Source organism: Cervus canadensis, chromosome X (assembly GCF_019320065.1).
Source record: "Cervus canadensis isolate Bull #8, Minnesota chromosome X, ASM1932006v1, whole genome shotgun sequence".
In the NCBI taxonomy this organism is placed as follows: domain Eukaryota; kingdom Metazoa; phylum Chordata; class Mammalia; order Artiodactyla; family Cervidae; genus Cervus; species Cervus canadensis.
In genome coordinates, this window is record NC_057419.1 from 96,209,950 (window position 1) to 96,237,860 (window position 27,911).

At 38.8% G+C, this 27,911-nt stretch overlaps 1 protein-coding gene across 1 annotated transcript in view; it reads right to left on the reverse strand.

Annotated features, from left to right (window-relative positions):
- IL1RAPL2 (interleukin 1 receptor accessory protein like 2) overlaps window positions 1-27,911 on the reverse strand; it is a 1,253,914-nt gene that overhangs the window by 517,177 nt on the left and 708,826 nt on the right. Inside the window, exon 5 of the mRNA XM_043459580.1 lies at window positions 21,805-21,958. Coding sequence (XP_043315515.1) covers window positions 21,805-21,958 — 154 coding nt within the window. The remainder of the gene's footprint in view (window positions 1-21,804; window positions 21,959-27,911) is intronic.

The following is a 27,911-nucleotide window of genomic DNA, read 5'->3' on the forward strand; positions in this document are numbered from 1 at the left end:
AGGCAGATTCTTTACCATTGAGTCACCAGGGAAGCCCTTTTGATTTCCTTACCAGTAAAATACATCTACTTCATAGGGCTTCTGTGACATTATCATTCAATGAAGTGATGAAAATTATATCATAATAGCTATCATTTATTATGAATCAACTATATACCAGGTTCTATGCTCCTTTCATTTTACTGCACTTAGGGAACTATCATCCTGTTGGAAGTAAACATGAAACTAAGAATTCAGAGCAAGATATAAAAAAGTTATAAAGGTAGTTGCTGGTCTAGGCAGACAATCACCTTCAGAAAGGCCAACAAGCTTAAGTGTCAATTTTTTTAGTTGCTCTTTTCTATCCTTATTTATTTTTTATTTAAATTTATTTATATATAATAAATAGTGACCATAGCTATTATGGCACTAGTTATATTCTGCTAGCTCTGAAAGATTCAAATGTCATCTAAATACAGGATGTCATCCCTACATATCAGCAAAAATACAAGTACAAACATCATGCTTGATATTTAACAATTTGATGAGGTCTGAATAAACCATGGCAAATAACTTTCTTATCCTGCCCTGATTCTGGAGAAAATATGTAACATAGGGCCTAGGAGGGGCAGTTTTCATTACTCTTCTATCATCATCATCGGTTGCCCCACACAATTTAGTACTTCATTGTATTCTACCCTATATACCAGGCAGACAGCTCAAAAATTTATCTCTATCTCAGATCTCTCCTTGAATGCAGAAGTTACATATCTAACTGCCTACTCAACATCTCCACCAGGATGTCAAATGGGTATCTCAAATAAAAAATGGCCAAAAGAGAACAGAAGGAGTACAAGGCTGTGCATCATCACTCTACTTATTTAACTTATATGAAGAGTACATCATGCAAAATGTCAGTCTGGATGAATAACAAGCTAGAATCAAGATTGCTGGGAGAAATATCAACAACCTCAGATATGGAGATGATACCACTCTAATGGGAAGAAATGAAGAGGAACTAAAGAGTCTCTTGATGAGGGTAAAAGACAAAACTGAAAAAGATGGCTTAATGCTTCAACATTCAAATAACTAAGATCACAGCATCTGGTTCCATCACTTCATGGCAAATAGAAGGGGAAAAAGTGGAAGCAGTGACATAGTTTTTCCCTTGGGCAGCAAAATCACTGTGGATGTTGACTGCATCCATGAAATGAAAAGACACTTGCTCCTTGGAAGGAAAGCTATGACAAATCTAGACAGCATATTAAAAAACAGAGACATCACTTTGCAACAAAGGTACATATAGTTGAGGCTATGGTCTTTCCAGTAATCATTTACGGATGTGAGAGTTGGACCATAAAGAAGGATGAGTGCTGAAGAATTGATGCTTTTGAATTGTGGTGCTGGAGAAGACTCTTGAGAGTCCTTGGACCGCATGATCAAACCAGTCAATCCTAAAGGAAATCAACCCTAAATATTCATTGGAAAGACTGGTGCTGAAGCTTTAATTCTTTGCCACCTGATGTGAAGAGCCAACTCATTGGAAAAGACCCTGATGCTGGGAAAGATCAAAGGCAAAGAGGGCGCGGAGGATGAGATGGTTAGATAGAATCACTGACTCAATGGACATGAATTTGAGGAAAGTCCAGGAAACAGTGGAAGACAGAGGAGCCTGGCATGCTGCAGTCCATGGGTTTGCAAAGAGTCCAACAGGACTCAGTGACTGAATAACAACATCAAAACAACTCTTGAATCTTGCCTCCTGACTCTTCCTCATTTCAGTAAATACCACTACTATCTACTGCATTACTTACCAAAAACCTAGGAATCATCAAGAGGAAGTCCAATCATTTTTATCTCTGTAATATGTCTTGAATCTGTCTACATTTTACTACACCACCACTCCAGTCCAAGCCATCATCATCTTCCTTTTGGATACTGCAATAAGCCTCTTTTTTTCATTTTATTTTTTCTTTCTTTTTTACCTTTTAAAAGTCATTAATATTTTACAACTAAACAGTGTTGTGTTTAGTTTCTGCTATATAGCACAATAAATCAGCTATACATATACATATATCCTCTCTGTTTTACATAATCTTTCCATTTAGGTCACCATAGAGCATTGAGTAGATATCCCTGTGCTATACAGTAGGTTCTCATTAGTTATCTATTTTATACATGCATCAATGGTATTTGCATGTCAATCTCAGTCTCCCAATTCATCCCACCCACCTTTCCCTTTTGGTATTCATACATTTGTTCTCTATGTCTGTGACTCTATTTCTGCTTTGTAAATAAGATTGTCTATACCAATTTTTTTTTTCATATTCCACATACATGCATTAATATATTTGTGTTTCCTTGCTGGCTCAGATTGTAAAGCGTCTGCCTGCAATGCAGGAGACCCGGCTTTGATCCCTGGGTCAGGAAATCTCTGGAGAAGGAAATGACAATCCACTCCAGTACTCTTGCCTGGAAAATTCCATGGACAGAGGAGCCTGGTGGGGTCCATGGGGTCGCAAAGAGTCGGACAAGACTGAGCGACTTCACTTTCAGTTGATTTACTTTCCTCTATATTACATTCTCTAGATCCATCCATGTCTCTGCAAATAACATGATTTCATTTCTTTCTATTACTGAGTAATATTCCATTGTATATATGTACTGCATGGAAAACACTATAAAGATTCCTTAAAAACTAAAAAGAGAATGACCATGTGACCCAGCAATCCCACTCCTAGGCATATACCCAAAGAAAACCATAATTCAAAAAGACACATGTACTGCAATGCTCATTGTAGCGCTGTTTACAAGAGCCAGGACATGGAGGCAACCTAGATGTCCACCAACAGTGGAAATGATAAAGAAGATATAATAGCCTCTTAACTTGTCTCCCTGATTCCTTCCATCTATTATCCATGGAGCATCTAAAGGAAGATTTTTTTTTTTTATGTAAGTCAGAATGAATATGACATTGCTCTACTTAAAATTATCCAATGGTGTCCTCCCACTCTTCAGATAAAGATCAAAACCCTGTATGGCATGATGCTCTTTTGTCCTTGTCTACCTTTCCAATCTCATTTTGTTCAAAACCCTGTGATCCCACCACACTGCTCTCTCCCTGTTTCCTAAGCATGCAGGATCTTTGGCACCTCAAAGCCAACATGTGCTGTTCCCTCTGAAATATTTTTTGTCCACTCTTCACCTAGATGTTTTTTTCTTAAACTTCAGGGAACTGCTTAAAAGTTATTTTGCTTCAAGAAGACTTTCCCCAATGATCTTGTATAAAGTAAGAGCCTACCTATTTCTCAGTTATTTTCCTTTCTATCACTTATTGTAATTATTAATATGCTTATACATGTGTTCATTTGTTTAGTCTCACCATTATATATTACAAGCTCAATTACAGCTGAGCATTTCTCTTTTTAGTTCACTTCTACTTATTTAGCACAATGAGAATTTGATGGAGTTTAAAAAATATCAAATATACTGATTGTGGATTCAGGCTTAATAATCATGGAGTTAGATAATAAACACTTTCTCACTTGCCCCAAAATGTCCTTTTAACCTTTCACCTCATATTGTAGACAGTGTGAGTGCTCAGTCACTCAGTGTCTGACTGCGACCCTATGGACTAACACCAGGCTTCTCTGTCCATGGGATTCTCCGGGCAAGAATACTGGAGTGGGTTGCCAGTGCCCTCCGCCATGGGATCTTCCCCACCCAGCAATTGAACCCAGGTCTCCTGCATTGCAGGGGTATTCTTTACTCTCTGTGCCACCAGTTGCCCTCATTGTAGACAGGAGGTAAATAAATTAAATAGTATTATGAAGATAATTTTACTGTCACAATATATAAGGGAATTGATACTAACAGATGTCTGGTTTTAGAAGCAAGAGAGATTATATTTAATTGTGATATTAAACACCTTTTATCAGAAAAATTCAAGCCCAATTATTTTATATGCAACTTTTATGCCATAGCTTATAGTGAAGCTATGAAGCCCTGAATTTCAAAATTGAGCAAATGACTCAGGGTATTGACCCCATATCCCTGAACATTATGATCACTGCCTTTCCATCTCAAATTCCCAGAACACAGTTGAAGAGAATTATCAGAAACTACAAGTAAAGTCTGACGCAAAGATTCCAAACATTAAAATGAATTCATCCAACCCTAACACTAACCCAGCTATATCAAATGATTACTATAAGCCAGATATACAATTGAGTGTTTTTTTCTAAACAGTCAGGGAGGATCAAGGCAATGTGCCCAGAAAGGAATCACCCTTCTCTGCCTGCAGACCCTATGCAGCTCATCACGTAGGCTTCTGCATCTGGTGCTTCTCAGTAGTCTTGTGGGAGCATGGTGCCACATCATGGAGAGCTTCTAGCTATATAAAGTTCTCCAAGTACCAAGAAGTGATTTATGGACTTGCACTGATGAATTATTTTCCTATTTGACAGCCAAAGGAGGCCATTTAACTGCCTTTTATAGAACACCACTGATGAATCATAATGACATAAGGAATTGCTAGACAGGAAAAGGCCATTCTCTTTAACATGCTTGTCCTCAGGACTCATTTTCCCCTCAGCTTTGTCTCAGCAGCCTTTGCTCTGGGCTCACACATCATTAAAATGTTTTGCTGGCTGCAAAAACTCATTTTTACAGACAACAATATTTGCTGTGACCACCTTAATTGACAAATTATTCCACATGATTGCATCTCCATGAATGAAACAGTTTTGCCCAAAATACCAACCTATGTAGCCCTTTGCTTAGGGCTACATAGCCCTAAGAGTTTGTCATAGCCCCAGGTTAACTTCCTAATTTTTCAAGTTCATCCCCTGTAATTGAAGCACCCTATTAAAAATATCAATTTTTCTTAGACCATTTATCAGACTGCTTTCTTGTGTTAAATGGCTGTGAGGTCATCTTTCCAAGTGTTCTAGTAATGATTATGATATTAATCATAATAATTAATATTATTTATTGAGTACCTACTATTTCCCAGACACCATTTTTTTTTCATTTATTTTTATTAGTTGCAGGCTAATTACTTCACAACATTGCAGTGGGTTTTGTCATACATTGACATGAATCAGCAGCCATGGAGTTACATGTATTCCCCATCCCGATCCCCCCTCCCACCTCCCTCTCCACCCGATTCCTCTGGGTCTTCCCAGTGCACCAGGCCCGAGCACTTGTCTCATGCATCCCACCTGGGCTGGTGATCTGTTTCACTGTAGATAATACACATGCTGTTCTCTCGAAATATCCCACCCTCGCCTTCTCCCACAGAGTCCAAAAGTCTGTTCTGTACATCTGTGTCTCTTTTTCTGTTTTGCATATGGGGTTATCATTACCATCTTTCTAAATTCCATATATATGTGTTAGTATGCTGTAATGTTCTTTATCTTTCTGGCTTACTTCACTCTGTATAATGGGCTCCAGCTTCATCCATCTCATTAGGACTGGTTCAAATGAATTCTTTTTAACAGCTGAGTAATATTCCATGGTGTATATGTACCAAAGCTTCCTTATCCATTCATCTGCTGATGGGCATCTAGGTTGCTTCCATGTCCTGGCTATTATAAACAGTGCTGCGATGAACATTGGGGTGCACGTGTCTCTTTCAGATCTGGTTTCCTCAGTGTGTATGCCCAAAAGTGGGATTGCTGGGTCATATGGCAGTTCTATTTCCAGTTTTTTAAGAAATCTCCACACTGTTCTCCATAGCGGCTGTACTAGTTTGCATTCCCACCAACAGTGTAAGAGGGTTCCCTTTTCTCCACACCCTCTCCAGCATTTATTGCTTGTAGACTTTTGGATAGCAGCCATCCTGACTGGCGTGTAATGGTACCTCATTGTGGTTTTGATTTGCATTTCTCTGATAATGAGTGATATTGAGCATCTTTTCATGTGTTTGTTAGACATCAAATAATTTCACAATTTGTATGGAAATACAAAAAACCTCAAATAGCCAAAGCAGTCTTGAGAAAGAAGAATGGAACTGGAGGAATCAACCTGCCTGACTTCAGACTCTACTACAAAGCCACAGTCATCAAGACAGTATGGTACTGGCACAAAGACAGAAATATAGATCAATGGAACAGAATAGAAAGTCCTGAGATAAATCCACGAACCTATGGACACCGTATCTTCGACAAAGGAGGCAAGGATATACAATGGAAAAAAGACAACCTCTTTAACAAGTGGTGCTGGGAAAACTGGTCAACCACTTGTAAAAGAATGAAACTAGAACACTTTCTTACACCATACACAAAAATAAACTCAAAATGGATTAAAGATCTAAATGTAAGACCAGAAACTATAAAACTCCTAGAGGAGAACATAGGCAAAACACTCTCCGACATGAATCACAGCAGGATCCTCTATGACCCACCTCCCAGAATATTGGAAATAAAAGCAAAAATAAACAAATGGGACCTAATGAAACTTAAAAGCTTTTGCACAACGAAGGAAACTATAAGTAAGGTGAAAAGACAGCCCTCAGATTGGGAGAAAATAATAGCAAATGAAGCAACAGACAAAGGATTAATCTCAAAAATATACAAGCAACTCCTGAAGCTCAATTCCAGAAAAATAAATGACCCAATCAAACAATGGGCCAAAGAACTAAATAGACATTTCTCCAGACACCATTTTAAGTGTTCTCCTATATTTTCTTCACTAGGCATAGCTATTATACCTCCCCATTTTTCCAGAAGAAAGAACTAAAATTCAGAAGGGTAAGTGGAAATTCTCAGAGTCACACAGCTACTAAGGATTTGAATCATACTTTTCTAGTTCTGGATCAGTATACAAAGGAGCAAATCAAGTTTTCAGTTTTCCACAGGTCTTCCTTAGAATCTCTGTTTTGTTAAAATCTACTCTTTGTTTTGCTAAAATTTCTATGTGTGTTTGTGTTTTAACCACCTACATATAAGAATACTGTAGTCAAATCAGATCATAGTACTATAAGCAATACATGGTTCTATAAGCATTTACTAGTGGAAGGGCTCAGGCTTTGAGGAAACAATAGGCATCTGAATCTTCAAACTTGCATTATCATTCCAGTTGTTGTAAAACACTGAGAAAATTACTTAACATCTCCAAATTTCAACTTCAGCATTTGTAAAGTGGGGCTAAGGTGACAATACCTCACAGAATTTCTTCCTTTCTTTCTTTTTTGATGCTTAAATAAGATCACATCTGTGAAAATATTGAGCCCAGCTCCTAGCTCCATAATTGTATTTTGTGTCTAAATGTCAAGATAAACTTTGCAAGGGAACAAAGAATCTTAAAGAACATTAATTTAATTGATGAAACAAAACCTACACAAAGATGTCTAAGATAATAAATTATAAATTAGCATCAGTGTGGTGAAAACTTTTACTAAATTGCCAGGGGAACTTAGGAGAAAGAAATAGGTGATTGTAAAATGAAGTTAATCTGTGAAGACTTCTTGGAAGAATTCCAGAAGTGCAAATGTTTTCTGGCAAAGGGTATAAAGGCATGAAGCAGGCAAACAAGCAGAAAAGTAAGCAATTAAAGGCATTTATGGAGCACTCTTGCGTGCAAGAGCCATGCAAGTGGTCTCCATCGTGTTACTTTAACAGCAAGGTTTTAGAACAAAAGTGGATTAAAATTCTAGCCCCACCACTTACTAGCTGTGTGATCATAGATGAATATCCTGAGGCTCCATTTTTTCCCTTATAAAGATAATATCACCAACCTTTTTAAATTATTTATTTTTAATCAAAAGATGATTGCTTTACAGTACTGTGTTGGTTTCTACCAAACATCAACATGTATCAGTCATTTCTTTTTCATTTATTTATATTAGTTGGAGTAAGTAATTATCACCAACCTTTTAAGGTTGTGAAATTTGACTGATTGTAAAGTACATGCCTGACCCAGTAAGTGGGCATTCTCTGAGCATCTACTCTACTCTGTTGAATCCAGTTCATGGCTAATGTCCCACCATATCAAGTTTTGAGTCTTTATCCCTTTACAAGGGTAGCTTGATAGAATATTCTCAGACTTCTCAAACCACTGATTTCAGTTAGCAGAGAGCAAGGTAGCTGAGAATCTCACAGGTGAACATAATGGAACTAGGGAAATCTGTGCTTACAGATCTCAGATACCTATACTTGTAAGAGTCATAAGACAATTCCTTCCAAAGAACCCCCTCTTGTGCCCCTAACTCAAATCAGAAAAGTCAGCCAAGGAGTCATTGATCACCTCAGGTGCTGGAAGAGAGCCACTGGAGCAGAACTGGCCTAGACTGGGCATGTTTGCCACATCCTGCAGCCACATGCTCTAACTTGTTCACCTCTAGCCCTCCGAGCTTGTCTCTTGTACAGCTACTTGTGAAATAATCCCACAGGAATGAATGTTGTCACAGTCCTTGACTGTGCAGAGAAACAGAAGTGTCTTTCTGCTGATGGGACAGTTTAACAGTGTTCGTTCATCTCCCTGTAGGGCATAGACACATGACACAAACATTTTCCTAGGACAGCGACTAGAAATCTCTTTGAACCTGGCTGTCACTAATAGGGTTAAGAGATAGCACTGTGTCACGCGTGTGCTCAGTTGCTCAATCATGTCCAGCTCTTTGTGACCCCAGGGACTGTATAGCCCACCAGACTCCTCTGACCATGGGATTTCCCAGGCAAGAATACTGGAGTGGGTTGCCACTTCCTCCTCTAGGGGATCTTCCTGACCCAGGGATTGAACCTGCATCTCCTACATACTTCTGTACTGGCAGGGAGATTCTTTACCACTGAGCCAGTTGGGAAGCCCCAGCTCTGTGTCGTAGGTTGAGGCAAAGGGAGGGAAATAAGGGAGAGAAAGGAGAGACAAAATAAGAGTGGCAGAAGAGGAAGGGAAAAAAAAATCACTCTTTAGACTGATTCAAGGCCCTCCTTTCCACTAAGTCTAAGTAGGCTTTTTCTTTCCTCCTTGTCCCCCAAGGTCATGAGTAGAACTGACCTTGTTTCTAGAAGGAGCAAACAGCTACCTGCTGGGTATGAATTGTGGCACTCTGGGAAAGGCCCCCCACAAGCAATGCAAAGCTGCCAGAAATTCCCACTATTAGTCATGCCTGTGAGTTACAGGATTGAAGTATCTATTAACTTGCAAATATGTTTGCTTAGAAGGGAAACGTTTTGGCCATAAGCAGTCATGAATTCTTTATTTCATTGAAATATTAGATTCACCCCACCAGAAAGTGAGGGTCTGGGGAGATGGGATACAAAGAAGATAGGACATGAGGACAAATAAAAGAGCCGGAGAGGGGAAAAGATGTCATTCAGGGTGGGTGGGGTAGGGTAGGAAAGGCCAGGGTGACCCAGGAAAAGAGGGAGGCCTAGGAGGAAAGGCAAAGGAGCTGCTGCAAGCCGGTTTGGGTCATAAGACTTGTGCACCTGTGACTGCAAAAAAAAACAGTCAATTATGAAATGCACAGTCAGTCATGTGAAAGTTCCCTTAATGTAGCCAAGAACTATTGACTGCTGAGGTGTTTCCTCATTAAGTCACACAAAAGGTATAAATGAGATATATTCTCACATGATAATCAGGATACTGACATTCAGAGCATGCTAACTGGCTGCTCATATGGAACAGGAAGGAGAGAGAACACACACCAGTGATTTGTTCCCCTCTGTGCTTCACATGCCACTGCTTTAGGCCAGCTCTAAGGTGGGTGCTTTATCCCCAGGGCCCTTCATTTATCTGAAACATTTGAGACCAACTTGCTTCATCATCTAAATCGCTCTTCTCTGGAAGGTAATCAATTTGTCAATACCCCTCTTGTAGTATTACATCCATAAATTGTGCCTTTCACTCTCCACTTGGATTGACCAGTCTATTGGATCTTGTGATTAGGATAACTTCTGAGTGCTATTCCAAGTTAGTCTGTTAACTGCTCCCCAAACCACTTAAAGATTTTTTCCCCACTTGTTCCTGGAGATGGAAATAGGGAGCAGAGTCTGCACCAGCCACACAGTCAGTCACTTGTTTAAAGGTGCTACTGAGTGAAATCCTTTAAGGCAAAGGTCATAAGGTCACGAATAGGCAGTCTCCAAATAGAATTTAGCCTACAGACATATTTTATTTGAGCTTCCCTAGTGATTCAGATGGTAAAGAATCTGCTTGCAATGCAGGAGACATGGGTTCAATCCCTGTCTGGAGGGTCAGGAAGATCCCCTGGAGAAGGAATGGTTAGCCATTCCAGTACTCTTGCCTGGAGAATTCCATGGACAGAGGAGCCTGGCAGGCTACAGTCTATGGGGTCACAGAGTCAGACATGACTGAGTGACTACTACTAACACTACTACTACTACAATGTTCTATTTGGTCCACACAGTGCTCAACAAGCAGGGATTTTCACACAAAAATCCAGACTTCTAGCATCTCTTCAAAAATTAGGGAGCCTAGCAGCATTGGGTCCTTAATTTCATATAACAGCAATCAGATAGGGCTGAGTTGGTACTGCTAAGACTCTCCCCAACTTGCCCCTCCCTGTGGCCTCACACAGTCACTCAGGTATATGACCTGCCTGGCTGCTAGAAGTATTTAAGTATTGATTAGGGGATTTCGCCTTCACTGGCTTAGATTCAGCCATTAGCATTATATGTTTTTCCTTTTATAGAAGGAATTGAATCAGAGCTATTTCTTCTGAAAGCCAAAACAGTGGATTGGCAAATAAGTATTTAAAATAACAGGTTATTTCAGGGATCCGTGGGCTACCTTTGTGTGCAATGCAGGAATCCACCTGCAATGCAGGAGACAGGAGTTCAATCCCTGGATCAGGAAGATCCCCTGGAGAAGGAAATGGCAACCCACTCCAATATTCTTTCCTGGAGAATCCTATGGACAGAGGAGGCTGACAGTCCATCGGGTCACAAAGAGTCAGACAGGACTCAGTGACTGAGCATGCACATGCACAGAATACAGAATACCATAGACCTGAGCTCTGAGGCACCATCTTTGGAGTTCTCCTTGGGGTGTATCTCTTTTTCTTCTGGCTCAGAACCCAGGGTTAAGGGACTATGGACAGTAGGGTAGGATAGGAAAGTATCGTGTTAGGAATCAGAAGATAGGGGTTCTAGTCCTCGCTATGCCATTCACCAGCTCCCAGCCAAGGGCAAATGGCTTAAACACTCTGAGCTGAAAAAATTAACTCTGTGGAAAAATATGAATAATGATAACAACAACATTCTTTGCTGCCAACTCCATAAAGTTCTGTGAGAAACAGAATGAGGTCTCAGAAGGGAAACTGTTTGGAAATCATAAAGTTCTCTATAAAGCTGTCTTATTTGTACCCAACTGAAGCACTCATCGATGAAATAAACACCCAACCCATCCACGCTACACATAATGTCTGAGTACTTACTATGTGCTCAACACTTGGGGACATGGAAAAGAATTAGTCAACAAATCCCTGTCCTTAAGGAGCTTAGAGACTAGTTGAGCACATAAAAGATAAACAACAGAAAATAAGATTATAATTGTAACATAAAGTTAATGCTTGTTAAGTATCTTATTGGAACTGTTATATTGATACAGTCATCAGTGGGATGCCAATAGACTAGGTACTTACTTGACTACTCACTTAGCTTTTTTTTTTTTTTACAGTTTGTTCTATGAAACAGCATTCTCAGATACTCTCAACCAGGGGAAGAAGGGTTATGTAGCCTTAAAAGTTTAGAAAATTATTTAGAAAAACTTTTAAATAATTATTTAATTTAACATAATAATAACATATTATTTAAGTTATTAAATAATTATTTAGAAAAAGTTTTAGAAAATTATAATACATATTAGACTATTATATGCAATAAGATGCCTCGAAATGCCTTGCAAAAAGAAAAGCTATATAACTTTGACTTAGCAGATTAACACATTGCTACAGAACCTCTCTGTATTCCCCTCTCTTCCTTTCCTTTCTCTCTCCCAAAAATAACTACTAAAATCTCTTAGAATTGGAGCTCCATAGAATACAGTTGGAGAATTACTATTTGTCCTAATGAACACATTTAAAGTTTTCACAGATTTCAAAGGAAACATAATTCTGTTTCTACCCATCTCCTTCAAGAACCACATTAGAGACTTGGATCTTACACTCCTGGCTGCACAGAGTAGGCACTGATTTATGTGATGATTATTCTCTACATACTGAATCAATGTTGTTTAACTATACTATTCTCCATTGATTAAATGGAGAATAACTAACTTGAAATAATTGCCATAACTACAATGAATCTTAGTGGATTCCATTTTCTCTCAACATGGATTTTCTATTAACAGGGTCATATGGCACCAAAACATACAGCTTGGAAAATTCCATCTTCTGTATATTCTTATTTCTCCTGGCACCACACTGTTCCTTGTTTTTATCCTGGCATCATCCTAAATTCTGAGTTAATTACACCATTACTACTGATCTCATCTAAAGTGCTCACTGAGAGATAAGGATTAGGCTCCAAAATGTCAAGTGTATTCTTTCTGGGGTTATCTAAATTCAACCTGAAGGAGGAAACAGACAGAACAGGCTTTATCTTGAAAGCAGGACTCCACCTTGGGCTGGACTGTGGACTTTGAGCTATATGCACAGTATCTATGGAAACAACATACCAACTGGAAAACGAGGCCCCCAGGGGGAAGAGTCCCAGGGTTCATACCTGGACTCTCTGTCACCTAAAAGAATACCCTAATTATGTGTGTAATCAAATAGAATCATAAGTTCTATCTACACTTATTGGGGCATGACCACAGGTCTATTGATAATTGTCCACTCTTAACTACCTAGGCTGAAGACATATGAATCACAGGTTAACATTGATTGTATCTTTCTTTTTCCTTTATTCAGACTAGTTTCAGGGAATTGGGGTGGTGGGTTTGGGCACATACACTTAGGGTATATAAGGTTTTCACAAAAACTGGTTGGCTTGGCTAAGAGGAGACTCTGCCTTGGGCCCACTGGTGTAATAAACTGCACTCCACTATCTGCATTGTCCTTCTGAGTGAGTTTGTGTTCCAGAACACGTGGCTACAACAAACCAGGGACTTATTGAAGACCAAACAGTTAATGTCCAAAAAGGACATCATAGTAGAATGGTACACAAGGTGATCACTATTTTGACATCTGTTTCAATGTACATAATACATATTGATAGATGAAATTGGTTAGTGTTTGGCAATGTTTGAAAAGTTATATTTGAGAGTTAGAAAGACCTAGATTCATATCTGTACTTGGCCCATTACAAAGTATGTGACCTTGGGACATAAGTTCACCTCTCTATGTTTTAGTCTCATCTTTTATAAAATGGGGAAAACAATAATATCCACTCTCATATGGTTGTTGTGATGAATAAATGAGAAAATGAATGTCTGCACAATGTCTGCTACATGGTGAGCTGTCAATAGACATTAAATTTCTGGGGGCCCCTAATCTGATTACTTAGTTGTTGGCTTAGAGATCACTTCTCCTGTTGTATTATTATCACTCAGTCAGAATCTCCACATTTTAAATTCCCCCAACTCTCCACCAAATCTTTAAATTCCACTGTTTTTCCTAAAACCATTCTCACCCCAGGGTCTCAGGATTAACAATAGAGGCATAAAAGAGCCAGAGTTCAGGAAAAGTCTGTTTTCAAATCTGATGCAAAACTACTTCGTCTATGTGTAAATAGATGCCATTCTCCACACCAAAGGAAGATTATTCTAACAGGCTATGCAGTCTAACTGACATCTGCAACAATGTACTACAGTTGGTTTTAACTTTGCAAAGTGAAATTAAAAGCATTTACTGAAGCCATGGATTTGAAAATCTTCACCAAAGACTTCCAGTTTGCAATTTAATCAAGTTTTGTATGTCCAGATTGATTTGCTGCTATTGCTTATAGTAATCTAGCAGCAAATCTTTGTAACCTATTCATAGAATAAACCTCTCTTTCCAAACATGACATTCAGACACCAATGGGTTAAGAAATCTCTTATCCCTAATAACCGAAGAATCTTACTTAAATCAGGAACTCTAGAGCTGTTTAAAAGAATCAGGAGTAGAGGCATCATTTGCATATTTCCCCAGAGAACAGGTTAATGTTTATCCTAAATAGTCAATATGCATTTCTAAAACACTGCATAAAATAATGTATTTGTGAATGATTTATCAGGTGAAGGGTGAATTATATTCTAAATACAGTTAATTAGTGTTGGCTTCCTGCTTGGGTTCATTTTGGGAGCTCCTGTAATTTATGACTGTCTTTGACCTTCTCAGGGCAGACATTCTCCTTTACTATAATAGGAAACCTTAGCCCATAGGGCTTCCCTTGTGGCTCAGCTGGTAAAGAGTCCGCCTGCAATGTGGGAGACCTGGGTTCAATCCCTGGGTTGGGAAGATCCCTTGGAGAAGGGAAAGGCTACCCATTCCACTTTCTGGCCTAGAGAATGCTATACAGTCCACGGGGTTGCAGAGTCGGACAAGACTGAACGACTTTCGCTTTCACTTAGTCCATTATCCTTAGTCCACCTGGCTTTCCAGGTGGCGCTGCTGCTGCTAAGTCGCTCCAGTTCTGCCCTACCCTGTGCGACTCCATAGACGGCAGCCCGCCCACCAGGCCCCTCTGTCCCCAGGATTCTCCAGGCAAGAGTACTGGAGTGGGTTGCCATTTCCTTCTCCCCAGGTGGCACTAGTGGTGAAGAATCCCCCTGCCAATGTAGGAGATGCGAGAGATGTGGTTCAATCCCTGGTTGGGAAGATCCCCTGGAGGAGGGCATGGCAACTCACTCCAGTATTCTTGCCCGGAGAATGCCATGGACAGAGGAGTCTGGCAGGCTACAATCCATAGGGTCATAAAGAGTCAAACACAACTGAGGGAGTGAACACACTTATACAGTCCATTATCTTGCTCACCCTCTCCCACTCCTCTTCTCCTTCTTCTGTTATCACCTGTTTTACATTCTCATATAATCAACCTTCCCTTCTCTCCTTATCACTTCGACTAGCCTTCTGCACAAAATTCAGTGTGACAATAGAGGGGAAAAAAAAAAAAACCTTAGCAAAAACCACCTGAAATATACTGTGGAAAACTTAGTTGTTAGCATCTTTGGCAAATGACCTAAATACAGTATTATATACATTATATATGTTGTAAAACCACTCCCTATTTATCTGCAGCCTCCAGAAGAATAAAAAGAAATGTCTATAATAACACTGTACAAGTCTGCTATGATTTAAATATTAAAAGTATTACAGAAAAGTTGCATTTTAACAAAACCCTACTAAAATGCAGTAGGACAGCTGATTATTTAAATAAATCTTATGAAAACTTCTTTTGTATTGAAAATTATAACTGATCTATTTAAAGCAAGTAACACCAATAGACTTTAAGAGAACACTTGTTTCACTGAAGAAATATTTCTCAGATTTATAAATTTAAAAAACAGTCAGAAATTCATCTCTTAAAACTTGCATAGTTGCAATACACAATCTTAAAAATCTCTATCTACATGATTTTGTAATTAAGCAATCTTATGAATTTTGTATTAAAATTCCTAGCCCATGCTTGCATATTGCTAAACTCAAAACAAGTATGAGCAGGTTACTCTTTAAATAATTCCAGCATTATATTTTGAAATATGAGAGGATAATCTGTTAATTCCTCTTTAATCAAGGAAAGGAAGACTAATACAATTAGACAATATTGCAAATAAAAATAAATCTTCACAGAGCAACCTCTTGAACTTCCATTTTTTTCTCTATGTCAAGTATAACATTTGAAGTGTGTAAATAAATACATCAACTTGATATCTTATTATATGAACAATGGCTCAAGGATAAGTTTGAATTATTTTTTTCTAGTATGTAATACATACAAGGTACATTTTTATTTAAATAGAAAATAAATAAATTATTGTTTCAGTGTCTGAGGTTTTATCCTCACCCTCCCTTGACAGATTTTCCTTAGTGACCAAAACTCTATTTTCATAATGAAGGAGGAAACAGACAGAACATGCTCCATCTTGAAAACAGGACTCCATCTTGGGCTGGACTGTGGACTTTGAGCTATATGCCCAGTATCTGTGGAAACGACATATCAACTGGAAAACCAGACCCCCCCCCCAGATGGAAGAGCCCCAGAGCTTGTAGCTAGACTCTTGCCTAAAAGAATACCCTAAGTATCTGTGTAACCAAATAGAATCATAAATTCTATTATGCTTATTGGGGTATGACCACAGCCCTATTGATAATTGTCCACTGTTAACTGCCTAGGTTTAAGGCATATGAATCACAAGTTAACTTTGATTGTATCTTTGGTTTCCTTTGTTCAGACTAGTTTCAGAAAATTTGGGGAGGTTATACTTAAGGTATATAAGGTTTTCACAAAAACTGGTTGGGGTCCTTGGCTAAGAGGAGACTCTGCCTTGGGCCCACCGGTGTAATAAACTGCACTCCACTATCTGCATTGTCCTTCTGAGTGACTTTGTTTCCCGGAATGCGTGGCTACAACAATAACAGCTCTTAGGAGCTTAAGTGAAACCATTTGGGGCCTATAAAAATTAGTTGTGGGGTATATGTGTGTGTGTGCATGTGTGTCTGTGTGTGTATGAACTAACATGCTTACAAGGGGATCAAACCTGTGACTGACTTCTTTAGCATCATTCCCTCAGCTAACATTTCTCAAAGCATGATCCTTGAAAGGCATACAAAAGAGTCCCCAGGACAGAAAGTTAAATTTCCAGTCTCACTGATGTACTATGTTAGAATCTGGAAGAGATAAATGGGAATCTGTAATTAAGGGGTCTCAATTTTACCACCCCTGGGTTTTCTCATGTGGTTCTGATGCACATTAAAATCTGAAAAACTCTGAGAGGTAGAGTTCAGGTGAACTTTTAAATCCCTAGTTCAACTCTTTTGAAATTTTAGGGTAAGTGAATTAACACCTTATAAGACACCCCAAATAAGTAGCTCCAGTTCAAATTTTCCAGAATCTACAAATAAACTAAAGAAACAAATATACTGTCACCATAATCCAATAGATGAAAGCATGAAAGAGGTTTGGTGTTTACTTTATTCTGGTCTGACTTAAAATATAAGCCAAACACTAGAACGTGACAAAGTTTACTAAATGACTCCCAAATGGAAGTGTTCTGAAAGCATTTGATAAGAATTTTGTGATTCTGGTTAAAGTGATGATACTGCAAGAATCTGTGCATGGTCAGGTCACTTATTGATGATGTAAAACTGCCTCTGATAGATTCTTCTGCATGCATGAGGCAGAAGTCTAGTTCATATTGAGGAAATCAGAAATTAAACAGAAGCAGATCTTTGCTATTTGGGATTGACCTGATATGGTAGTTATTTTGAAGGCTCATGGGGGAAGCAAAATATAATTCTAATCAAAATAATAACTCAAACCTTCACAGGAGGTACTTTATAAACTAAGAATGATTATTACATATGCATACTTTATAAAGTATGTATATATAAAAGTTTTAATAAAAATATAGATTTACACATTTGTTAATATTCAGAATTTAGAAAAAGATGAAAAAGAAACTAGTTGACTCTCAAGGATCAAAAACTTAATTAAATATATGAGTCATAGAAATGAACTTATTAAGCAAGTATCATTTTTAGTAGACTGATTTTAACACTATCCCCCAAAAGTCAGCTAGCTAGACATAAACAAAAAATACTGTAGAAGAAAATCTGTATTTCTAACATTAATGAGAATACGCTATAACTAACTAGTTGATGTCAACATTAGATAGTTAAATGGGTAACGCTCAAGTACATTAGCTCATAAATTAATCACTGCAGTCAATATTAACACTTTTCTGGATAATGTCAAATTTTACCATGGCTCAAATTGTATCCACAATACAAAAATGTGTATGTAAATTCTTACATACATACACACATCTAAAACATATATAAGAAGAAGAAAGTGAGTCCAGACTTGCTCAGGGACAATAGTCCAGCTCAGTTCAGTTCAGTTGCTCAGTTGTGTCTGACTCTTTGCGACCCTATGGACTGCAGCACACCAGGCCTCCCTGTCCATCAACAACTCCTGGAGTTTACTCAAACTCATGTCCACTGAATCAGTGATGCCATCCAAACATCTCACCCTCTGCCGTCCCCTTCTCCTCCCGCCTTCAATCTTTCCCAACATCAGGGTCTTTTCCAATGAGTCAGTTTTTCACATCAGGTGACCAAAGTATTGGAGTTTCAGCTAAAACATCAGTCCTTCCAATGAACGCTCAGGACTGGTTTCCTTTAGGAAGGACTGGTTGGATCTCCTAGGAGTCCAAGGGACTCTCAAGAAGCAAATGAGTCCAGACTTGCTCAGGAACTATAGTAGGTGGACTTTTTGTCACAGTTTCTTAAGGTCCATCACACCCACTGTCAGGGCTAACTTATGGTATTAGGTTTTGCTCCGTTTTGCTGATAATCAATTTCTAATATTCTCTACCAGGTAATAATTTTATCAGTATTTTTCTTCCATTATGAGAAGATTACTAATTTACACTTCAATTGTACTTCAGTTGAAATTTTTGTATTAAATACACACATGTATTAAATACATGTGCTGTGTTTAGTTGCTTAGTCATGTCTGGCTCTTTGTGACCCCATGGACTGTAGCCCACCACGCTCCCCTGTCCATGGGGATTCTCCAGGCAAGGATACTAGAGTGGGTTGCCATGCCCTCCTCCATGGGATCTTCCCATCCCAGGGATCAAACCCATGTCTCCTGCACTGCAAGTGGATTTTTTACTGTTTAAGCCACCAGGGAAGCCCATTGTGTATGTATGTATTACATATATATATATATATATATATATAATACATATGTACATGCTATTCATTTGGAGTTGCTCCAATTAAGAATCACTAGAACCTCACAGTAACAACACTCATTTATGAGAAATTCTGTATAAATGATATTTTGGATTCAGTCCAAGATGATTTCATTCCAAGAGCCCAACAGTGCCTCATTCTGAGGCAGCCTTCAACTTACAAGGAGATTCCACATATGGGTTAAGTCCACATTCTAAAGTGGTCCCAGCATATCTTTCCTGTAATGCTTAGTAATCATCAGTGATACCCTGAGAGTTTAGGACCTTACATAAAAGTGGAGAATAGATATGCAGCAGCTGGTACCATGTTCACTAAATTAATTGCCCATATTCCACATAGAACTAACACCCAAAAAAGATGTCCTTTTCATTATAGGTGACTGGATTGCAAAAGTAGGAAGTCAATAAACACCTGGAGTAACAGGCAAATCTGGCCTTGGAGTACAGAATGAAGCAGGGCAAAGGCTAATAGAGGTCTGCCAAGAGAACTCACTGGTTATAACAAACACCCTCTTCCAACAACATAAGAGAAGACTCTACCCATGGACATCAGCAGATGGTTGACACCGAAATCAGATTGATTATATTCTTTGCAGCTGAAGATGGAGAAGCTCTATACAGTCAGCAAAAACAAGACCAGGAGCTCACTGTGGCTCAGATCATGAACCCGTTATTGACAAATTCAGACTGAAATTGAAGAAAGTGGAGAAAACCACTAGACCATTCAGGTATGACCTAAATCAAATCCCTTGTGACTATACAGTGGAAGTGAGAAATAGATTTAAGGGACTAGATATGATAGAGTGCTTGATGAACTATGGACAGAGGTTTGTGACATTGTACAGGAAACAGGGATCAAGACCATCCCCAAGAAAAAGAAATGCAAAAAAGCAAAATGGCTGTCTGAGGAGGCCTTACAAATAGCTGTGAAAAGAAGAGAAGTAAAAAGCAAAGGAGAAAAGGAAAGATATACTCATTTGAATGCAGAGTTCCAAAGAATAGCAAGGAGAGATAAGAAAGCTTTCCTCAGGGATCAATGAAAAGAAATAGAGGAAAACAATAGAATGGGACAGACTAGTGATCTCTTCAAGAAACTTAGAGCTACCAAGGGAACATTTCATGCAGAGATGGGCTCAATAAGGGACAGAAATGGTAGGGACCTAATAGAAGTAGAAGATACTAAGAAGAGGTGGCAAGAATACACAGAAGAAATGTATAAAAAAGATCTTCATGACCCTGATAGTCACAATGGTGTGATCATTCAACTAGCGCTAGACATCCTGGAATGTGAAGTCAAGTGGGCCTTAGAAAGCAACACTATGAACAAAGCTAGTGGAGGTGATGGAATTCCAGTTGAGCTATCTCAAATCCTGAAAAATGATGCTGTGAAAGTGCTGCACTCAATATGCCAGCAAATTTGGAAAACTCAGCAGTGGCCACAGGACTGGAAAAGGTCAGTTTTCATTCCAATCCCAAGGAAAGGCAATGCCAAAGAATGCTCAAACTGCCACACAATTGCACCCATCTCACACGCTAGTAAAGTGATGCTTAAAATTCTCCAAGCCAGGCTTTAGTAATAAGTGAACCATGAACTTCCAGATGTTCAAGCTGGTTTTAGAAAAGGCAGAGGAACCAGAGGTCAAATTGCCAACATCCAATGGATCATCGAAAAAGCAAGAGTTCCAGAAAAACATCTATTTCTGCTTTATTGACTATGCCAAGGCCTTTGACTGTGTGGATCAAAATAAACTGGAAAATTCTGAAAGAGATTGGAATACCAGACCACCTGACCTGCCTTCTTGAGAAACCTGTATGCAGGTCAGGAAGCAACAGTTAGAACTGGACATGGAACAACAGACTGGTTCCAAATAGGAAAAGGAGTATGTCAAGGCTGTATATTGTCACCCTGCTTATTTAACTTATGCAGAGTACATCATGAGAAATGCTGGGCTGGATGAAGCACAAGCTGGAATTAAGATTGCTGGGAGAAATATCATAACCTCAGATATGCAGATGACACCACCCTTATGGCAGAAAGTGAAGAGGAACTAAAAAGCCTCTTGATGAAAGCGAAAGAGGAGAGTGAAAAAGCTGGCTTAAAGCTCAACATTCAGAAAACTAAGATCATGGCAACCGGTCCCATCACTTCATGGCAAATAGATGGGGAAACAGTGGAAACAGTGGCTGACTTTATTTTTCTGGACTCCAAAATCACTGCAGATGGTGATTGCAGTCATGAAATTAAAAGATGCTTACTCCTTGGAAGGAAAGTTATGACCAACCTAGAGAGTATACTAAAAAGCAGAGACATTACTTTGTCAACAAAGGTCCGTCTAGTCAAGGCTATGGTTTTTCCAGTAGTCATGTATGGATGTGAGAGTTGGACTGTAAAGAAAGCTGAGCACTGAAGAATTGATGCTCTTTTGAACTGTGGTGTTGGAGAAGACTCTTGAGAGTCCCTTGGACTGCAAGGAGATCCAACCAGTCTATCCTAAAGGAGATCAGTCCTGGGTGTTCTTTGGTGAGACTGATGTTGAAGCTGAAACTCCAATACTTTGGCCACCTGATGTGAAGAGCTGACTCATTTGAGAAGACCTGGATGCTTGGAAAGATTGAGGGCAGGAGGATAAAGGGAAGACAGAGAATGAGATGGTTGGATGGCATCACCGACTAAATGGACATGAGTTTGGGTGGACTCCAGGAGTTGGTGATTGACAGGGAGGCCTGGCGTTCTGTGGTTCATTGGGTCGCAAAGAGTTGCACACGACTGAGCGATTGAACTGAATCCACATAGAGATTAGCACCACAACTTATTAATTGTGACCTTCACAACTATTTCATTTGTAGATAATGCTAAAGTCACAGCAATTTACTCTGTGTTTGGAAACTTTTTCTTCCTGTACCAAATTATACTTAAAATCTCATTTGCTACGGTTTGGTAAAACTAATGCTTACCTGTAACTTTCAATTCAGTTGTTCTTCTTACAAGTTTTCCTTCATACTTAAGCTCACAAGTGTAATTTCCCCCATCTTCTTCTTGAACCTCCTGTATTAGAAGAGCATTTCCTTTCTGTATTATGATGCTTCTCCACATTTTTGGCTTGCATTCCTGCCGAGAAAATGTTTTCAATTAAGCAAAAGAATAAAAATTTATATTACTAAGTCTTAGTAGTCTCAGTTTAGTACTTATACTTTTTTATACTCTTTTGTTTAGTTTTCACAATACATAGCTGAAGAGTTATATCAATGACCAGAATACCTCACAAGGGCATCATATTGTATCCAATTGAAACATCACAACTATCATTCTAAGAATCACTTTAAAGGTGTGATCCTAAGAGCTGAAAGTCCTTAAAGACATACTGCAAAAACAGAAAAGCATACAAGATCTGCAAATGCAAAAGAGGTAGAGCAGTCACTAAATGGCATTTAGTGCCCTGGTTCTTTTATATAATAGGGATATGTACTAAGAGTTCTAAGAGGACAGTGTTCACTAAGCAACATAATAGACAACAGGGGAGTCTTAGGCATTATTAAAACCTTTTTTTTTTTATTAAAAACTTTTCATTGGCTTTCACTGGCAGTGATTTCATTACTTCTTATAGTAAAAACTAATAATAACATTCAAAAATCTCTCTCTTCATAGTTAAGAGATCTATTGTGGGGAAATTGAGGGTAGGGAAGGGGGTCAAGAAAATAAGCTTGAGGAATTCTCTAGAAACATAGCTAGGTTAAAATAAGGATGCACTTTGATGAAGTAAGGTGATGGAGAAATTATCCACTTACTTTCTGAGTTCAGTGATCTGTGACCAGAGAATAGGATTTGGTTTTTGAGGTCAATTCTTCTGCTCTCCTGACAAGAATGTATTGCTACTGGAATTGGATTTACTAGAAATGAATAGCTAACACCTTTCCATAGACTGACAGAGATACAATAGCAGAGTTTGTAAGAATAGTCAAACAAGTGGTTTTGGCTTTTGATAATTTTCTTAGACTACTTTCTACATATTGTTCCAGTTTGTCTACCACACATCTCAAATGTTCAACAAAAGTGGTGGTCAAAAGTTATATAAAGATTAGTGAAGGTGTAAGGGACAGCTGTGAGGGGGCAAATTGAATTGAAAGTGAAGTATTTTATCATTTAAATATTGGCTCAATCAGTTAAGGCAATTAAAAAATTGATCATGAGGCAGATGACCTGAATAATAGTTGCAGGGAGTTTCTACTTCCCCCCTGGTACATACAATATATCTTCTACCTCTTCCTCTCCCCACCCTCATTCCTACCCTCTACACATATCCTAAATATTGATGCAAAAGTAAAATTGGTACTGACTCTCACTTCCCAGCCCTGCTTTTGCATGAGTGTGTACACATGTTCATAAAAAGATTTGGGAGAGTGAGTACCCATTTATTAGTTTTTACTGTAACAAAATTTTTTCTGCAATGATAGCAGTTTGGGCAACAAAATACAAAAACTGATGCTTAAGTTCACAGGTATAATATTTAAGAGATATCCTTGCTTCATGTCTGATACAACTACCCACACACATTGTCAGAGAGTAAATAAAAGTAATAGTATCTAGGATGTCTAGATATAAAACTGCCTCACTCCCTAGGGTCTTTCCAAAGAACACTTAAGTGTCTGTCTGAAATTATATTACGTACCATGTCTGGTGAGGTTTATCACCTATATGAGATATGCTTCTGAGTTAAACCTTGGGATATAAGGTTTCTGGGAAAATGAAGAAGAAAGACTGAATACAAAGAAAAAAAAATGGTCCAGCTGCCACTACCGTCATACAATAATAATCCACAATTATTTTCGCATTGCTTCCAACTCTGATAGCCTCAGATTTCTAAAGAATCATTCTGAAGGTCATTAAACAAAAAATATGGTCCCTCTGGCCACTTTGATAGGAAAGGGAAATGAAAATGGAGCCGCTTCACTTTCACAAAGCAGCAATAGGGGCAGGCAAATGAGTCCACACATTCACTTCATTCAAAGACAAATGGCATCATTTTCTAATGCCATTTTTTGGGGAGAGTCCATGTGCAATTAGCTCTGACTAGTTTCATTTTCTCTTCATACTGCTTTGTTTTTCCCCCACGAATTAATGTTTAAAGAATGTACAGGAATTACAAAATAATTCCTGATGAATAGCCTGGAAACTTCACATGTTCTTTGAGAGAGACACAGATAGTCCCAAAGACTTTTCAAATTGTCATCTAGCCTTATAAATGATTCTTTGTACCCAGTAGAGTTTCTTTTTAAAAAAAAAAAAAAACTGTGGCATAGGGAAATGTTATCTTCAGGTCACCTCCAGCCCTCTGGGACAATGTAGTATACACGAAAAGGCAAAGTGGATTCAGAGCAAGATGGCTCTAGGTCAAAATCTAGGGTTCACCCAAGTTCTGAGATCTTGAAAAATTTGCTTAACTTCTGTAGGTCTCAGTTTTTCACTCTGCATGTGGGGATACACTATACACTACCATATGAGCAGCCAGAATCAAGAGGCTTAGAGTTTATTCATTACAGTCTTGTCAGGTGACACTATACTTAGTGGTCATCCAGCACAAAGAATGCTTTCCATCCCTAAAGTTTTGCAATCCTGGGTTATATCTCCTCCAAACCTCTGGCTCTGCTTGGTGAAAACTGGTGCTAATGGACTAATCAAGTAAAAACCAATCTTCACTAATTGATTAACCATTCCTGAGCAACATAATACTTTCACCCACTGCCAATATAGCTCCCAACAGGCCACTATAAAACTAATCCTAGCAAGTAGGTAGAGAAACTATATTTTGTTCAGAAGAGCCTTATAGATGATATCCTACCCTGACCAACCCATCCTTCACAGAGTTATCTCATTGGCTCCTACCCATGTCTAGTTGCCTATATCAAATTTCAGAAGTCTTTCAGATTTTTTTACTCCATTCTTTGTAGCATCTGTTCCTGGTGTCTGGCTGCTAGCTTACTGCTGTCACTGCTTTTGTCTTGCCCCTAATATCCCCATCATCTCTTTTCTATTGGACAGACAACATTATTGTACTTCACTCCCCCCAGACTTGTTTAGGTTTATTCTTACAACCTGGTGGGAGACAAAGTACGGGCAGCATATAGATCAAGTCTCAAGATGGTTGTTTATCTGAGGCAAGGACAAAAAACCAGAGTTTGGAATGTGAACAGACCCCTAATATTGTTTTCAGTGTGTAATCCCTCTATTATTTAATGCCTTTGAGATCATTAAATTGAACTTCAACTGGAAGCTTTCATTGTTTGGCTGGAGGTCCCTAAGTTTAATAAACAGCTTCAGTTTGTGGCCCAGTTGTCCCTTCATAGAACAGTTTGCTATAGGACATCCCTGCTCAGTCAAAATAACATCAACCTTCAAAGTGAAGCTTTCTGGCACTTCCCTGGTGGTACAGTGGTTAAAAACCTGCCTTGCAATGAAGGGGACAGGGATACAGTCCCTGGTTGGGGAACTAAGATCCCACATGCCACAGAGCAACTAAGCCCGTGCACCACAACTACTGAGCCCTTGTACCACAACCAAAGAGTCCATAGACCACAACAAAAGATCCTGCACAATGAAGGTCCTGCATGCTGCAATGAAGACCTGACACAGCCAAGTAAATAAATAATTGATGTATGACAGAAATCAAACAAATATTGTAAAGCAATCATCAATCAATTAAAAATAAATAAAGTTTAAAAAAGGAAAAAAAATATAAATCCCAGCTTCCTTCCACTCTTCCTAGCCTTCCCAAATGGCACATGTCACTTGCCAACAGTTGCTATATTGGGAGCCTATGATATTCAAAAGAAACATCTGTTGACCAAACCCCTCGAAGTTGCCAGCCACATTTGGATCTTGGAGTTCCCATCCTGAAATATTCCTCACTACATTCACAGTCTGTTTCTGAGAGAGCATCATCGCACCCATGGGTGTATTTCCATCAGTTTCATTTGTTAGGCATGGTTACTTCAGTTCTTTTCAGAGCACAGGACTTATTTCTCATGGTAAGAATACCAGGAAGAGTCATTTAAATATTTATTCTGATTCTGAAGTTCAGACACAAAGCATCTGTGCGACCATAAGGCAATCACATAAACACTGGTGTTCTTCAAATACCTAGCACCCATTCCCTCAGACCCAACTTCTCTCCTTTCCTCTGGAGATTGGAATATTCCACAGAGCCACCTAGGCTTCTGCCTAACAATTTGAAGGAAACCTGAACTTTCTTTACACTTTAAAGATTGAAGAGGTAGGAACACAATGGTGAATTGGGTATCAATTTTGTACTTGCACTCCAAATGCCTAGGATAACCCACTGCATGGAGTCTTTCCCCTCCATAGCTCTATTTCTCAAACTTTTATCTTCACAGTCCTAATGGTAAAGTTGGTACCTCCACAGTGGTTCAGTATAAATTCCATATTCAAATACTTGGGATGTAATCTCAAGTTATATGTTCTTGAGCATACTACTTAACCAATCTAAGTCTCAGTTGTTTCATCTATTTTTTAAAAAGTTGGTGATAATAATAATATTTACTAAATAGGGATCATCATTAGCATTAAATGAAGTAATGCATATAAATGCTCTAATATAGAACATGCTAAATCACATGTTAAAATCACCCAATAAATATTAGCCATAAAGAAGGCTGAGTGCCAAGAAATTGATGATTTTGAACTATGGTGTTGGAGAAGACTCTTGAGAGTCCTTTGGACTACAAGGAGATCCAACCAGTCCATCCTAAAGGAAATCAGTCCTGGGTGTTCATTTGAAGGACTGATGCTGAAGCTGAAACTCCAATACTTAGGCTACCTGATGTGGAGACCTGACTCACTGGAAAAGACCCTGATGTTGGGAAAGATTGAAGGCAGGAGGAGAAGGGGACAACAGAGGACAAGATGGTTAGATAGCATCACTGACTCAGTGGACATGAATTTGAGCAAACTTTGGGAGATATTGAAGGACAGAGAAGCCTGGCATGCCGCAGTCCATGGAAGGGGTAGGGTGGGAGTCACAAAGAGTCAGATACAACTTAGTGACTGAACAACAACAAATTATTCTATTATTGTTATTACCCTCAGCATCCAGCTTTCAGATTACATACACATCTATCTGGATATGTTAATAAGTATTAGGAGTCAGTGTCATTCATATTTTCATAGGAGTCTGGAGACCTTTCAAAAGACAATCCAAAGCGGTCATTCCAAAGAAAGACTTGATTTACTATTTCTTATCTGACATACAAAGGACTTGGAAGTTGTTGCTACTATCCTAACAACAAGAAAATAGCTGAACAACCTGAAACTCAATAACTTCTTTTATTTCCATCAGGTAACTGAGGTCACAGTAAAAGCCACTGTCCCAGAAACTAGAGCGACACGTGGATACAGAGAATAACAGTTTACTGGGAGCAGTTGTAGCTTCAGGAGCCAGCAACAGGTAGGAACACTTAAAGAATAACTGACTAATTTATTTAGACTAAATGTGAACTAGCTTGGAAATAAAAATCCATGGGTGCCCAATCTTGGAGGGTGGTCCACACTTTGGTAAGTTTCACCTCCAGGAGCTCCATCAGGTTCTCAGGGTGAAGATCAGAGAAAAATCTTGCTTCTGACAGAGGATGGGGAAAGTAAAACATTTTGAAATATACCCAAAGAGTCTGCCCATGAAAGATCTGGAATACAGTCTCCTCTAGCCTTTAAAGTGGGGGAAGAAATAGTCAGCTCCAGTCTTCTCTATCTTTCCTATATTACAGGGAAGAAGATGATAGCATAAGATGTAACATAAAAGTAATGATAATACCAAAAGGAGAAGAAAGGGAGAAAGGAACAGAAGAATTATTTGAAGGCATTCTCCTGCTGAATTATTCAAAATTATACCAGACTGGGCATGAACAGAGAGGTTTGGTGTGCAGGTAGCCTACTATAAGCACATGAGCTGAGTTTTGAATAATATATAAAAGGCAGGCAAGCAGGACATACTGGATAGAGGGGATAATGTATGTAGAAGCACTAAGATGTGAAAAAGCATGGAATGGCAAAA